Source organism: Dendrobates tinctorius, unplaced genomic scaffold, assembly GCF_039654945.1.
Source record: "Dendrobates tinctorius isolate UK_male_01 unplaced genomic scaffold, ASM3965494v1 ptg000011l, whole genome shotgun sequence".
Taxonomy (NCBI): Eukaryota; Metazoa; Chordata; class Amphibia; order Anura; family Dendrobatidae; genus Dendrobates; species Dendrobates tinctorius.
The window spans coordinates 70,991,793-71,006,111 of NW_027361679.1; the positions used below are offsets into that span (position 1 = coordinate 70,991,793).

The window sequence follows — 14,319 nt, forward strand, 5'->3', positions numbered from 1 at the left end:
CTAGAAGGAAATCTGCTGAGCCGGTGAAGAAGACGACTTTTTAAGTCTATTTTTCCAGGCCAGGCGAGCAAGTGTATCCACCGTGATACCTACGGACTCCTCACAGACTGGAAGGGACGTCCCTTGATAAATAGGTCATCCGGATACGTAAGTACCACCACTCCCCGAGCGTGAGGAATGGCTGTGACAGCTGCCACGACCCTGGTGAGGATTCTGGTGGCGGTGGCGAGGCCGAAGGGTAAAGCAACAAACAGGAAATGTTCCCCCGTGAACTACGAAGTGTAGGAAAAACTGTTGATGGGGAGAAAAGATTGGGATGTGAAGATAAGCATCCCTGATGCCGACGGACATTGGAAAACGCCCCTTTTTCCTTGGAGGCGGTGGAGAGAATCCAGTCTGAAGCGCCGTACCTTGATAAAACGTTTTAATAGCATTAGGCTTGGCAAAACGTGTTTAACAGCCTTAGGTCCAGTATGGACCCTGTCGGGGAAGAGGAAGAAAAACCTCTAGTTAGTATCCAGAGGACCCCAGCTCTCTGACCCACTCGTTGTGGGAGTCCAAGAGTCAGGCATGACAAAATAGACAATCGTCCGCCTAATTTGTTGGTGACCCCGGATGCCGCAACAGGTCACTGTGTAGAGGATTTAAGGTCTCTGGCTCCCTTAAACCCAGATGTCCCTGGCCTGGATTTCTAGGCACGGCCAGGACTGTATGAGATCTGGGAACCGTCCTGTCCCAGAAAGGAAAGTTGCAGAAGACCAACTGGAATTGTCAAGAGGTCTGTTGAATCCAAAAAGGGGCTGTGAGGAAGGCATTTACTGTTCTCTCCAGTAGCGGCAGATATGCGACCCATCTGGTAAGGCAGAGAAGTTAACAATCACTTGGAAGCGGAATCTGATCGCCAATCTCGGAGCCATAGGGCTCACCCAATGGACACGGCATGTGCAGCTACCTGTGGAGTGCAATTGGCCACCTCTAAAGAGGTGTTATCTTCGAAGTCCCCAGCCTGATCTATCTGATTAGCAAGGCTGGCTGCCTCCAGGGAAGATCAGAGCGAGCAAGGTAGTCAATTTGATGGTCAGTGGATTTCTGACTGAGGAATCGTCAGATAGGGGTGAGTAGGGTGAGGAGCATCGAAGGGAGCTGTAGCCAATCATTCATTAGATCATGACCAAAGGGCTATTTAGCCTCAACAGGCTGTTAACCTGCGAATCTGGCCGGTCCCTAGTCTCTGGACAATGTCCTTAGACTCAGGATGAAAGACAACTACCTTGTGAGCATGTGCCGTCTTGTTAAAGGCCACTACGTGTTCCGGGAAATAAATATTTTTCTTCGTCCACCCTCAGAGTATTGTTGACCAACCCTATAAAAGGATGAAGTGTCTCTTGATAATTCGGGGTTGGTGGGATCTGAATCCCAGGACCCCAGTGCTGCAAGGCTGCAGTGCTAGCCACTGAGCCGCTCCTTGGGTCAATGACGTTTCAGCCTCGGATTCAGAGTCAGGAGAGGGAGAACGAGGGATGGAAATTGCATACGCCGAAGCGGGAGCATGATCGGGGGACGCGTTATGTGGTGTTTTTTTTTTGGAAAAAAACCTGTGCGTCTATTTGCCAAGTGCAATCCATGCTGACGGACTGTCCCGACCGTTGCCAGAGCCCTCCACGGTTTCCTGACCTAAAAAGAATCCCCGGAGAGGGGGTATTGCCTCGGTCATGGAATCCATAGACCTTAACAGGCATGCACACCACTGGACTCAGCGGAACCGGTGGCTGCGACGGGCACCATTTGGCAGATTCTGTGTCACAATCCATGTATAATGGAATATTGTGAGCCCGGGACAAGGGTGTAGTAAGAAAACACTGTCTTTGTTAGCCTTTTTTAGACCTGAAACATAGTGTACCCATAGAGGCTGTAGGCAGAATGTTGCTACATATTGTAGAGAAAGTGTATAAGCACTGCCGAGAAGGGATGTCACCTGCTGAGGCGCAGTACAGGTTACCCAGGATCTGTTGTTGTGTCCCCAGGAGAGAAGTGTGCCTTCGCGATCTCTGCTCCAAACTCGCTGACTCCTTCCAGCGTTACTGCTAATTATTGCCATCGTTGGTCGTCAGGGAGTAGGCTGAGAGAAAAACATCATGGCCCCCGAGAATAGGAGAATGCTTCTCGTTCAGGACGAGAAGCGCCAACAACATGGGCTGGCACACTTGCGGTGGGCGGAGCAAAGTAACTGTGGCGATGCGTGTCGGCTTAGGGGAGAACTGCGTCCGGACACCGGAACAAGCGCCGCTGGGCACCGGAACATCGCTCCCTCTCCTCCCAAGGGTCCAGGACCCACTATCTCTTGCACGGACATGCCGGCGCGGAGACCTGCCGTCTGCGATCAGCGCTCCCTGTCATACTCACGGAGGTGGTGTAGCAGAGCCGGGAGCTGCGCTGTCCTGAAAGTTATAGTCCTCAATCGATCCTCCCTTTAGACGGGGATGGAGAGGTTGCCAACTGTATTGCATTCCACTCAGGGGGTCTCGTCCGTGAAGTAGTTGCAGCGCCATTAGGTGGGGGCCTTATTCGGCTATGTACCTGGCTCTGTTGACCTCTTGGAGATGTGGGGAATTCGGGACCGTGGAGGAACCGTTGCCCGTAAGTGAGCCCAGGCATGCCCCAGACGTCGCAGGAGAGGGTACGGGGAGGTATACTCTGCGTTCTCGCCTGTTGATGGTTCGGGGGAAATCGAACCCTAGAAAGGATCCATTGCCCCCTTCACTTCAAATTTACAGAAAAATTCAAAAGATAAAATAAAAACGTTAGGGTCTGAAGCCAGACCCAAGTGCCTCCTACAGACACTAAGCAAAAACTGGTTCAATCTCAGCCTGTGGGCGGGTGTATACTGCAGAGGAGGAGTTAACTTTTTCTGTGTTTCACTTAGTGTCTTCCTAGTGGCAAGCAAGCAGCATAACACCCATGGTCCTGTGTCACCCAATGAGGCGTAGGAGAAACTAATATGGGAGCATGGGAAAACTGTGCAAAATAGCTGTTGAGCATATTACTGACGGCATTGGTCAGTGAAGATGGAAACAATGCTCAAAAAAATAAAATAAAATACCTGTAAAGTGCTAGAAATAAAGGTGCCAAATGCAGCGTGTTCTCACCCCGACAGCGCCGTTTCGCAAATGCTTCCTCTATGAGAACACGCTGCATTTGTAAACAATATTTCTAGCACTTTACAGGTATTTTATTTTTTTGAGCATTGTTTCCATTTTCACTGATCAATACCCTCAATAATATGCACAACAGCTATTTTGCACAGTTTTCCCATGTTCCCTTATTAGTTTTTGTTCAGTTTACTTAATCATGGTATTTACATTTCATGGTATTTACATTTATGCACTTTATTCATAAATTGTTATTTTTAAGAGGTATTTACCTTTTATTTTGTGATGGGCATGCCTTTATTTTGCTTTCTTTGTATTAGTAGATTTTTTTTTTTATATATTGGGTATTCAGTCAAGTTTTATACCTCATGATGTTTACATTGTGCTCTTTGCACTTAATTTATTGTATATCAATTTTAACTTACCATTTTTATTAGCTCCAGTTTGCAATTGAAAGCTTTCTTTCTTCTCTGATGTAATACCCTAAGTGCATACACATTTTTATTGGTACTTACTATTTGTCCCTTTTGTGGTTCTAGAAGCTTGATTCTAAATATTTTTTATCCATTCTTATTAATATCAATAAAGGTTATTTTTTAATAGTATTCATTTTTTTGCATTTCATCATCTTTTTCCACTTATACAATGGAGGTTGTGTATATAGATGTTGTAGTTTGGACATCTTTTTGCTAATACTTTGTTAGACTGTGTTAATATAGGAATTAATATGTGAAGATTTTTTTTCTTACATTTACATCAGAAAATATCATAAAAAAATTAAAATTATTTTGCAGTAGGGACCCTTTTTTTTTTCAACTTTTTATTCCATTTATTTGCACCTGTTTTTTATGCATATTTCTTTAAATAATTTGTTTCCCCGAGAGATCATCGGAGATCTATAAAGAACATCTGCGGTATTTCTGACTTTCTCTTTTTTTTCCCACTGTAACTGGGGTATCCATAGGAGCCATAGTTACAGGGTAAAATAGCACACTACATAGTCGCTGACATAGCTGATCTGGATCTGCTTGGGCTCAGTAGCTCTTTTATGCCACACACCCGGCAATCAATGATCACCAGGTGCTACAGAACAGAAGCATTGGCACTGCTTCTATACACTACACAGCGCTCATTGAGAGCTTGTAGCCAGCAAAATTTAAGACCGAAGCAGACCTAAACCACTTCTGTCTTCTCCCCGGCATTGCCTTACTTCCAACTTGATCCTGTTAAATTCCACTGTAAATTTACAATAGAGCAGTGTTAAAACCCAGGACAAAGCATGGAAAATTTATGGTACTTGCATTTTATGATGTTAACACAGTACTATTGTTTTTTTTGGAGCAGTAAAATGTATATTATTAAAAATAACTAATATTAAAATACAATTACTTATAGGGAAACTACTATTGGCATGTTAGGCATTTGGCAGCACTCATTTTGTCTGCCATTCACTGGTGGCCGTGCTAAGTAGGGACATGGGACTCATAGACTTTCTATTGATCCTGTACACATAGATAGTTTTGATATCGAGGATTTTACACTTATAAGATCATTTGTCAAATCACTAAGCCAAAAATTCCTTTACATGTAGGAGTATAAACGATAGACACAAATCTAAAATGTGAAAATGATACAAACATACTTGTGATATAGTTGAAAAAATTCTCATATTGGAAGTTTCCTTGCTGGCAAATCCTTCCTATAGCTTTTAAGAAGAGGGTCTCTCCTTTGGGCCAGTCCTGCTGCAGTAACACAATCAGGTGACCAAGAGACATATCATCTCGATTATCAGAGAAGGCTCTGAGCTAAAGAATAAAAGGCAAACATTAGCTATCACATCCTGTGAAGGTGGTGCAGAATTATGTTCTCTAGTGACTTAGCTGTTGGTTCCAACAAAGCAAATAAAGGAAACTCTTGGTTATTAAACCCACATGAGAAAAGATGACATGCTTAATGGACTACAGCATTCTTCCATTATAGCCACAAAACATGTAACATTGGTAAGGAAACCTAAATCATTCAGCTTTGGGCAATATTCATCCCGTTTAGCATATTAGGGAAACATACCTGTGGATATTGGAAACGTACCAAAATATACCAAAAAGAAAATACCCCTAAAGGAAAACTTTTTATTAATAATCAAATAATTATAGGCCAATATATATTAAAAACACCTGAATGAGAATATTAAACAGGGAATGAAGGCAGCTATCTTTTTTTTTTTTTGGGGGGGGGGGGATATGACACCGACACTCCCCCTAGTAGGCCCTAGAATCTGATGGCCTACCTAGGAGCGGAGGTTGGCACCTTAATATTGCGATGTGGCACCCCATTCAACGATTGCTGTCCTCTTCAATCCCTAATCTAATACAATGGACACATAGAAAACAGAAATGCACTTGGATCAAAATGGATCCAGTGCATCTGTATCAAATTGAGCACACCTGACCACTAATGTGTAAACAAACTAGATATCCACTACTTTAACCTGGATGGCTAGAGGATGAAGAGCAACAATGTAAGGGTAAATAGATATATTAGTAATAGCCTGGCATATATACTCAAATGATGGTAACTGAGCGATACTGGGCTGAACGCCGATTGGTTTACTTTTAACAGATACATAAACTATAACAATCTAGCAGCATATAGCAATGGTATGGTAATAAGTGCTGAAGACAACCATTAGTGCATAAAAACAGGATTTTTAGTTGCTTACCGTAAAATCTGTTTCTCTGAGCCTACATTGGGGGACACAGAAACCATGGGGTGTATGCTGCTGCCACTAGGAGGCTGACACTATGCAGAAAAAAACTTAGCTCCTCCTCTGCAGTGTACACCCCACTGACAGGAAGTAGGATGATCAGTTAGTGAGAAAGCAGTAGGAGAAGCAATCTGTAAATGAGATAAAAACCACAGAAAACAGAAATCCACACTGTAACAATATTATACAGTAAACCGAGCTGTTCCACTTGGGAGGGTGCTGTGTCCCCCAATGAAGGCTCAGAGAAACAGATTTTACGGTAAGCAACTAAAAATCCTGTTTTCTCTATCGCCTTAACGGGGGACACAGAAACCATGGGACGTCCCAAAGCAGTCTCCATGGGGAGGGAACAGCAAATAACTCCATCAGGACGAGGGAGTCACCCTCGTCACCTGCAAGGTCACCTGCGAGGTCTTCTTTACCCCGACCAGCACTTGCCGAAGCTAGGCATGGGTTGTGAAAAACCTTATGGACCTGTGGAGGACATATCATCACACTGCAGAGGTGCCAGATGAAGGCCCAAAGAGTACCACTGGGAGGACACCCACTGCCTGGGCAGGGTGCGTCATACTGAAAAGAACGCAGTCCTTCCTGAGCCAGCAACCCTACTAATGTCGACCAGATTCCGCGATCAGACGCTGACCTGGAGGCCAGAGGACCTCTATACTTCAAGCCTGAGCTTGATAAGTACCGTTGCCGTGGCCAGGTAGCCTGATGAGAGAGCGCCACGAAGGAAAATCTGAGGCGGACGAAAGAAAGGGAATCCAGAATGATGGAGAGTGGACCACTGATCCACAGGAAGAGAACCACAGCTGGTACAGAGTCTGTGAGACCCTAGGAGTGGTGGAGAGCATGAAAAGGGAAGGCTACCAACTGAAAGGAAAATGAACCCGTCCATTGCAAAGCAGATATCGCCAAAGCCCTGAATAAATCAGGACCTGGATAAGAGCTTCATGGAAAAAAAACATACGATTCACAGGAGGCAAATGCTGAACGAAGAAAAATTTTCTTCCTGAGAAAAACAAGGATGAGCTCAATCCTAGATCCCGAAAAGGCACGCTGAGGAAAATGCGCTGAAGAACGACAGGGTGCAGCCTGAGGAAGGAGAGCGCTTGTCCTTCCGGTGACCTTCTCAATAATTTGGCCTGTTGGAGCCACCCAGAAGGAACGGAAAGTTGATGTGAAACTGAAAGCCAAATGGACCCCCAGATGGGAACGATTAGGCGAAAACCAAGGTCTCTATGCAAGAAAAATCTTTTGGACAGTGAAGCCGGTCAAATCTTCCGACCGGCCTCCAGGAAGAATGCTCTGATGAGCAAGCTAGGCCACGTGTCTATAGAACCTTGCAACACGGGTGGAGACTAAGGCATGACACGATATAGCGGCGGGTGGTTTGAAGGTTGACCTTGCCAACTAATGTGTGAATTCGCCGTTGGTATCCCAGAGGGATGCACTTCTGAGAGAGGAAGGACCGTAGTAGAAGACTTGGTACCGGAGGGTTCGTAGTCGCAGAAGTAGTCTAGTTTGCGAAACGCTCGGGAGAAAAGAGATATACTGAGGCATCCCCTTGTTTGGAAACGGCTGAAATCCGTTCTGTGAGAAAATGGCAAGACCTGAGAGCAGGTCACTGAGAACCTGCTAAAGAGTCAAACACTGAAAACGTACTGAATGGAACCTGGGGATAACCTGGATCACATCGCCGCGATGTTGGCTCAGGATGGCTATGAAGAGACAACTGATTGCTCGACTAAGCCGGTAGAATGAAGACTACTGGATGACCTTGCAGACTGAGATCAAAAGGAAGATAACCCAGCCTACAGGGATGAGGGTGGATATGGAAAACTAGTCCAGCTGGACTTAGAAAAGAGATTAGTCGAGCAAGGAAAGTCCATGTGTAAGGAAGGTTGGCTCTAGGTAGATTAAATAGACAACCGATGACAACTAGGCTGACGAAAGGCAGGTCAATCCGTATGACGAAGTAAACGACCGAATCCATCCTGGACCCTCTGGAGCAGGGAGGGAATTGCGGTGTGTAGACCCGCCTGCCTAAGTCTAAGACAAGAAGCGCTTGAGGATAACATGGAAAAGATACAATTGTAGCTGAAGGAAGAAACGCGTTATCACCAGACTTATCCTTGGATCCAAGACTGGAGCAGCTTTTACCCTGGTGAATGCTTGCGCAGAGTCAGATCCCACTCCTGTCTGAGGTGGGATACTCTTTCCCGTCACGGTCAGAAGTCCCATGTCTGCGCTGCTGGAGGCTTTACCTGGCGTCTGTAAGAAAGAATAGGTAAGTTCCCACAGATAAGTAGCTTAGGCATTGTGGTAGCTCGAAGGCCCTTAGAACAGACTAGGACCTGGAAACTACTATTGGCCAAAGATAGGCGTAACATCGGCAGTAAAGACAGCCTGCGGACAACACTGTAAACTGATCAGAAGGTGTGGCAAAAACTCCTGTGGAGCAACTCACACTTAGGGTCCAGAGCATGCCTCAGACAAACCGCGATCAACCGTACCTGACACGAGAGTGTGTGACCCACCTGAAGGTGGAGTATCCAGTTATGTTGCTACAGAGATCCGCTCTGTGGTACAGAGATCTGCTCCGTCTGAACATGGTAATGCTTACGTTTAACTGTTAAACCACAGATGTTATTAAAAATGAAATATGCATCTGAAAGGAGTGTTTGACTCACCTGGAAGCGGCCTGTAACCGCAGCTGCAGCCCGTCAGGTGCAATAAATGCCGGCACCTCACCAGAAGTGGTGATTAGACGGGAGCTTAGGCAAAGGCTGCAAAAGACCCCGAGGAACGCAAGAGAGGACGCTCCTGACTCACCTGAAAATGAGACAGTGGAGCCGGACCTGTGTAGTAGATGGACCTCGGGTACGTTTGAGTTACCAGAAAGACGGCATGTACTGACAAACATGTCTGGTAGAGGCCCATCCAAGTGCTCAATAAGGGATAGAATACTGCTGCAATAAAACGCGAGAAACTTGAAGGCTAGAGCGTCTAACGCACCTGAATACGGTACCAAACACCAGTACCACTGAAGCAGTGAACTTTGGGCACGTCTCCACCGTAATACGGCTGTTCGAACTACTGTACCTGGTAGATGGTGCTTTTGAAGCCTGTATAGCGGATATAGCACAGCTGCAATCGGCTCTAAGTATCCTGTGAACAAATCAGCGTGGAGAGAGCCCGGAGAAGGGTATAGGAGACAGCCCTTTCTGTGCTGCGGTGCGGTCTAGGCCTGGATACTCAACGGCATTAGGCAGATTAACGGCTTCTGTGTTGCGGTCTAGATCTGAATACCTGACGGCATTAGGCAGAATAACGGTTTCTGTGTTGCGGTCTAGGTCTGGATACCTGACGGCATTAGACAGAATAACGGCTTCTGTGTAGCGGTCTAGGTCTGAATACCTGACGGCATTAGGCAGAAGAACGGCATCTGTGTTGCGGTCTAGGTCTGGATACCTGACGTCATCAGATAGAATAACGGCTTCACGTGTATTAAGCCGTACCACGAAGTCTGTAGTAAAAGTAGGTTCTGACCAGTCAATTCTTCTGACGGTAGAACCGTAGGCCTGGGATCAGAAAGAGACTAACTCTACTCTCTGTTGTGTGCTATGGTACCAACTTCTGGACCTGCGAGCTGTGGTCAGCTTCTTTATCCACTGAACCATAGCGGACAATTGCCGGGTAACACAGACTTATATCCAGCTGGAAGGTCGGCCTAAACACTGTAGACGTGAATAGATAGAAGCCGCAATTTATTCTGCTTAGAGCCGTATGAAGCCAGCGTCCGGAGAGGGCTGCAGAAAAAGGGAAGGGCGAGTGCCTGTGGGCAGTAGATGTGGAAGCAGATGCTATGCCAGGGCTCCAGCACCTTTATGTGTGAAGCAATTGTGGCGCCCCTGAGGCTCAGTCGCCACAGAGGTACTGCACCTTCTCCTAAGGTGTAGTGCCCAACCATCCCTGGTAAGTGGGGAACTCCTTTCCACATTCCAACACTAGCATCCCACACAACAGGCTAGTTCTGCACAACCACATAGCGGCTCAGTGCTTGGAGAGTAGCAGAGCACCTTTGGTGGTTCCCTGCTTGGAACAGTGGATGTGCTGGGAGGTGGGTGGAGTTGAGATCCATATAAAAGGTTGGGAAGGTTTAGAATTACAGGTCAGTCAGTAGGTCAGTCTGACGGGAGGTTAGGCGGGAGAAGGACAGTCAGTCAGGAGAGTGAGGACGGGTCTGAGAAGGAGTGCTGCAGCTGCCTCAGTGATCTGAGAAGACGTAGAACTGCAACCTAAGCTTCCATAGAGAGAGAAAGACAAGTACGGAACGAAGGAGTAGAGAGAACAGAGAGGAGACGTGGGTTGGAAGAGGAACCCTGCCTATAGGTTCTCAGCGCAAGGCCGGGGCCCGGTCCCCGCGGTTGTATGGACACTTATGGTTCTGCAGCAGACACCAGTGGAGTAGTTGGCTGTAAATGCATTACTCCCATCTAAGACTTGGGGCACAACAGCATCTGTATAGAGAGCCGGGACTCAGGAGAAGGGAGTCCCCGAAGTAGGCTACAGCTGTCTGCCGTACAAGGAGAGTTCTAGGGAACATCTAGTAAGAGGTATTCCAGGGTAACTCAGTACTGGAGTACTTCACACCTTAAGGCGCATTGGTGGAGTCGTTCAGAGAGGTACATGTTGGCGGAGTGTTGGAGAGGAGAGTCCTGACTTGCCCAGGAGGTTGATTGAGTCTCTGCCCCGGAGGACACAGCACGGAGGCGGGCACCAGTGTGTACCACGGACTGTGAGTAAAGTTTTGGAACTGCAAGCCCTGGTGTCTTCCTTTCATTTGTGCACTAACACTGTCAGCACCGCTACATCTGGGTACCAGCATCCCTCACACCACCTGCGCCTATCATCATCCTTTACAACTACACTGCCCTGGGGCTACAGCTTCACCTGTGGGGAGCTACACCATCTATGCTGCAACACACCACCAGCCCCAGAGGATCTGCATGCAGCGATGGCTTAACATCTTGCTTGCCAAACACCACAGGTGGCATCACAAACTATTCTATTCACATTAAAAACCACCATAGATTTGGGCGCCCAGGACCACGGACCAGGTCACCGCCGCTGTGACATATCCCACTGACACCGGCCTGGTACCGAGTTCCCCGCTGCCCTGGGAGGGCGACCCACAATGGCCGAGTGTTGCTCTGCTGAAATCAAGGTACATATGTGCAAATGAAACCTTCTACCAGATCAACACCATGCGGCAAACACAGAAGACAGCAGCGTGGCTCTACAAGGCTCTGTGCGCCATGACACCGGACATACTGATGTACTAGAGGCTGTGCGGCAGAAGATTACATTTACGCCAGTAAATTACACGACTCCAGAGTACTATTACAGCAGTGACTATACAGTTCTAGCGTACAATTACTTCAGAGACTGTACGGCTCCAGAAAACCATACGTTAGTGGCTGTACTGCTCCAGAGACTGTACGACTATAGCGCATTTCACGTGAGACGCAATTGCTAAGATGGATTCTCTGCTCCGACACCGTTCCTACGGAAAGTGTGGCCCTGTTTAATTATTCTATGAGGGGCTTATACTCCACATTGTCCCTGATTTGGCTGAAGGGAGCTAGGTAGGAAACAGTTGGTCCTGTCCGGTGAAGACACTAACCGTGACCCACCATGGGAAAATACGACCGCTGTGGTGGATGCCGACGCAGGGAGGATGCCGAGCTCCAGCAGAATAACGGCTTCAAGACATATCACATTTTGCAAGTGAGAGCAAAACTGTGCGGTGACGAGGACTGCGCTGCCCACAGGCAGGATATAGTCATCCCCAGTACTCACATCCATATGGCCGCTCAGAGCCCCCACCTGCCCGCATCAGAAAGGTCGCGCTGTGCAAAACTCCACTCTGCACAGTGTGAACGGGGGCGGAGCTAACCGTCCGCTCTGGGAGCAGTAAGATGGCGGTGAGGATATCCTCTCTGCGCCACAAGGGAAGCCGGCCGGAGGGCGGCGCTTGCACCAGGAGCAGGGATTGGCTGAGGGGAGACGGCGGGAAAAAGCCCGCCCGAAACGAGAGGACAGGGGCGGAGCTACCACGGACTAGGCCGCAATTGAAGCCGGGGCCTAGATTAGACCAAGGAGACCGCCGAAGGGGGGGCGGTGCGGAGGCCCGAAAAAAATCTGGAACTATCCCCTGGATCCTCCCAGAAAGGTAGTCAGGTGCGGGGGGAAGCTGTGGGGCGGGAGCCCAGCGCTGAGGAGAGCAGGCTGCTGCCCACCGTCGCCTATACTGCGGAATAGGGAACCAGCTGAGGGAAGCCTGGAGCACACAGCACTCGGTGAGGGAACTGCCAACCTCGGCAGGGAATAAGCTCCCCACATGAGCGGCCAGGGATAGGGGAGGGGTTTCCTCTTCTTTACCTATCTTCTTACGTTTACCTCTTTCCCTGTGGTGTCAGACGTCCGGAAACCTGTTGCAGGACGTCATGTCTCATCCAACTAACAGGCTCTGGTGGGCGAGTAGGTGGGAGACGAAGGGCCAGGACCAGGTCTGGATCACCTAAGCACACTTCTGTGCTAGGGGTTGGGTCCTGCCGGCTAGACGTATGAGGATACGGGGTGACAGTACACGCCGTACTCATAGTCAGTTTGTGGGAGTACAGTTGTGACCATTCACACTGTATCCCTCCTAGTACCTGAAAAGGAACGACGCACATTGAGGTAGATAAGGGTCTAATGAAAGACCCGTGTCCACCTCTTACTGACACTAAGCTAAACTGATCGTCCTACTTCCTGTCGATGGGGTGCACACTGCGGAGGAGGAGCTAACTTTTTTTCTGCATAGTGTCAGCCTCCTAGTGGCAGCAGAATACACCCCATGGTTTCTGTGTCCCCCAATAAGGCGATAGAGAAAGTCAGGTTTGGAACAAGGGATGAGCCTACCTTCACAGCTGGAACAAGGGATTCACCTTGAACATGCAGCTAAGTCCTCTTTTACCTTTTGCTTGAGCACAGCTGCACTTTATTAGTGGAGTATTGTTCTTTTTTCTTGTGTTTGGATATTACTCCTTTCAAGTATTATTAGAATAGGCTGAGATTACAGCCTTCTGTTACATCTGAAACCTGACTTTTATGCACTAATGGTTGTCTCAAGACCTTCACAACTTTTTCTCTGCAAAACGTTCTGATGGCATTGGTTACAGAATAATTTCTAAAATACTGAAGGTTCCAGTGATCACTGTTGTTGCCATAATCCAGAAGAGGAAGAAACAATTTCACCATAAACAGGCCACAACTAGGACAACCAACATCTTCATATAATTGAAAAAAGGATGACTGGACAAATGTACCGAGACATTGTAGCAAGACAATGATCCAAAACACACGGTCAAGGAAACTCATGTGGCGCCAAAGAAAATGAAACTCCTAGAATTGCCCAACCAATCACCTGACCAGAATTCAATAGAAAATATATGGAAAGGACAAAATATCAAAGTTCATAGAAGGAGCCCACAAAACCTTCAAGATTTGAAAAGCGTTTGTGTGAAAGAATGAGCCAAAATCACACCTGAGCAATTCTAAGAGATTTCTTTATTTTCATGACTATGAAATTGTAGATTCACTCTGAAGGCATCAAAACTGTGGAATTGAAAAGTGTGAAACAACTGAAAATATGTCTTATATTCTAGGTTCTTCAAAGTAGCCACCTTTTGCTTTACTGCTTTGCACTCTCTTGGCATTCTCTTGATGAGCTTCAAGAGGTAGTCACCGGAAATGGTCTTTCAACAGTCTTGAAGAAGTTCCCAGAGATGCTTAGCACTTGTTGGCCCTTTTGCCTTCACTCTGCTGTCCAGCCCACCCCAAACCATCTCGATTGGGTTCAGGTCTGGTGACTGTGGAGCCCAGGTCATCTGACGTAGCACCCCATCACTCTCCTTCTTGGTCAAATAGCCCTTACACAGCCTGGAAGGGTGTTTGGGGTCTTTGTCCTAATAAATGATGGTCCAATTAAACGCAAACCGGATGGAATAGCGTGCCGCTGCAAGATGCTGTGGTAGCCATGCTGGTTCAGTATGCCTTCAATTTTGAATAAATCCCCAACACTGTCACCAGCAAAGCACCCCCACACCATCACACCTCCTTCTCCATGCTTCACGGTGGGGACCAGGCATGTAGAGACCATCCGTTCACCTTTTCTGCGTCGCACAAAGACACGGTGGTTGGAACCAAAGATTTCAAATTTGGACTCATCAGACCAAAGCACAGATTTCCACTCGTCTAATGTCCATTCCTTGTGTTCTTTAGCCCTGCTTGTTGCCTGTCCTTAGCAGTGGTTTCCTAGCAGCTATTATACCATGAAGGCCTACTGCACAAAGTCTC

The 14,319-nt window shown here is 47.4% G+C and overlaps 1 protein-coding gene across 5 annotated transcripts in view; it reads right to left on the reverse strand.

Moving 5' to 3' along the window:
* INTS10 (integrator complex subunit 10) overlaps window positions 1–14,319 on the reverse strand; it is an 82,845-nt gene that overhangs the window by 10,123 nt on the left and 58,403 nt on the right. For all 5 annotated transcript variants that reach the window (XM_073543199.1, XM_073543202.1, XM_073543217.1 and 2 more), the window contains one exon: window positions 4,792–4,954. In XM_073543199.1, the coding sequence (XP_073399300.1) occupies window positions 4,792–4,954 (163 nt within the window). The remainder of the gene's footprint in view (window positions 1–4,791; window positions 4,955–14,319) is intronic.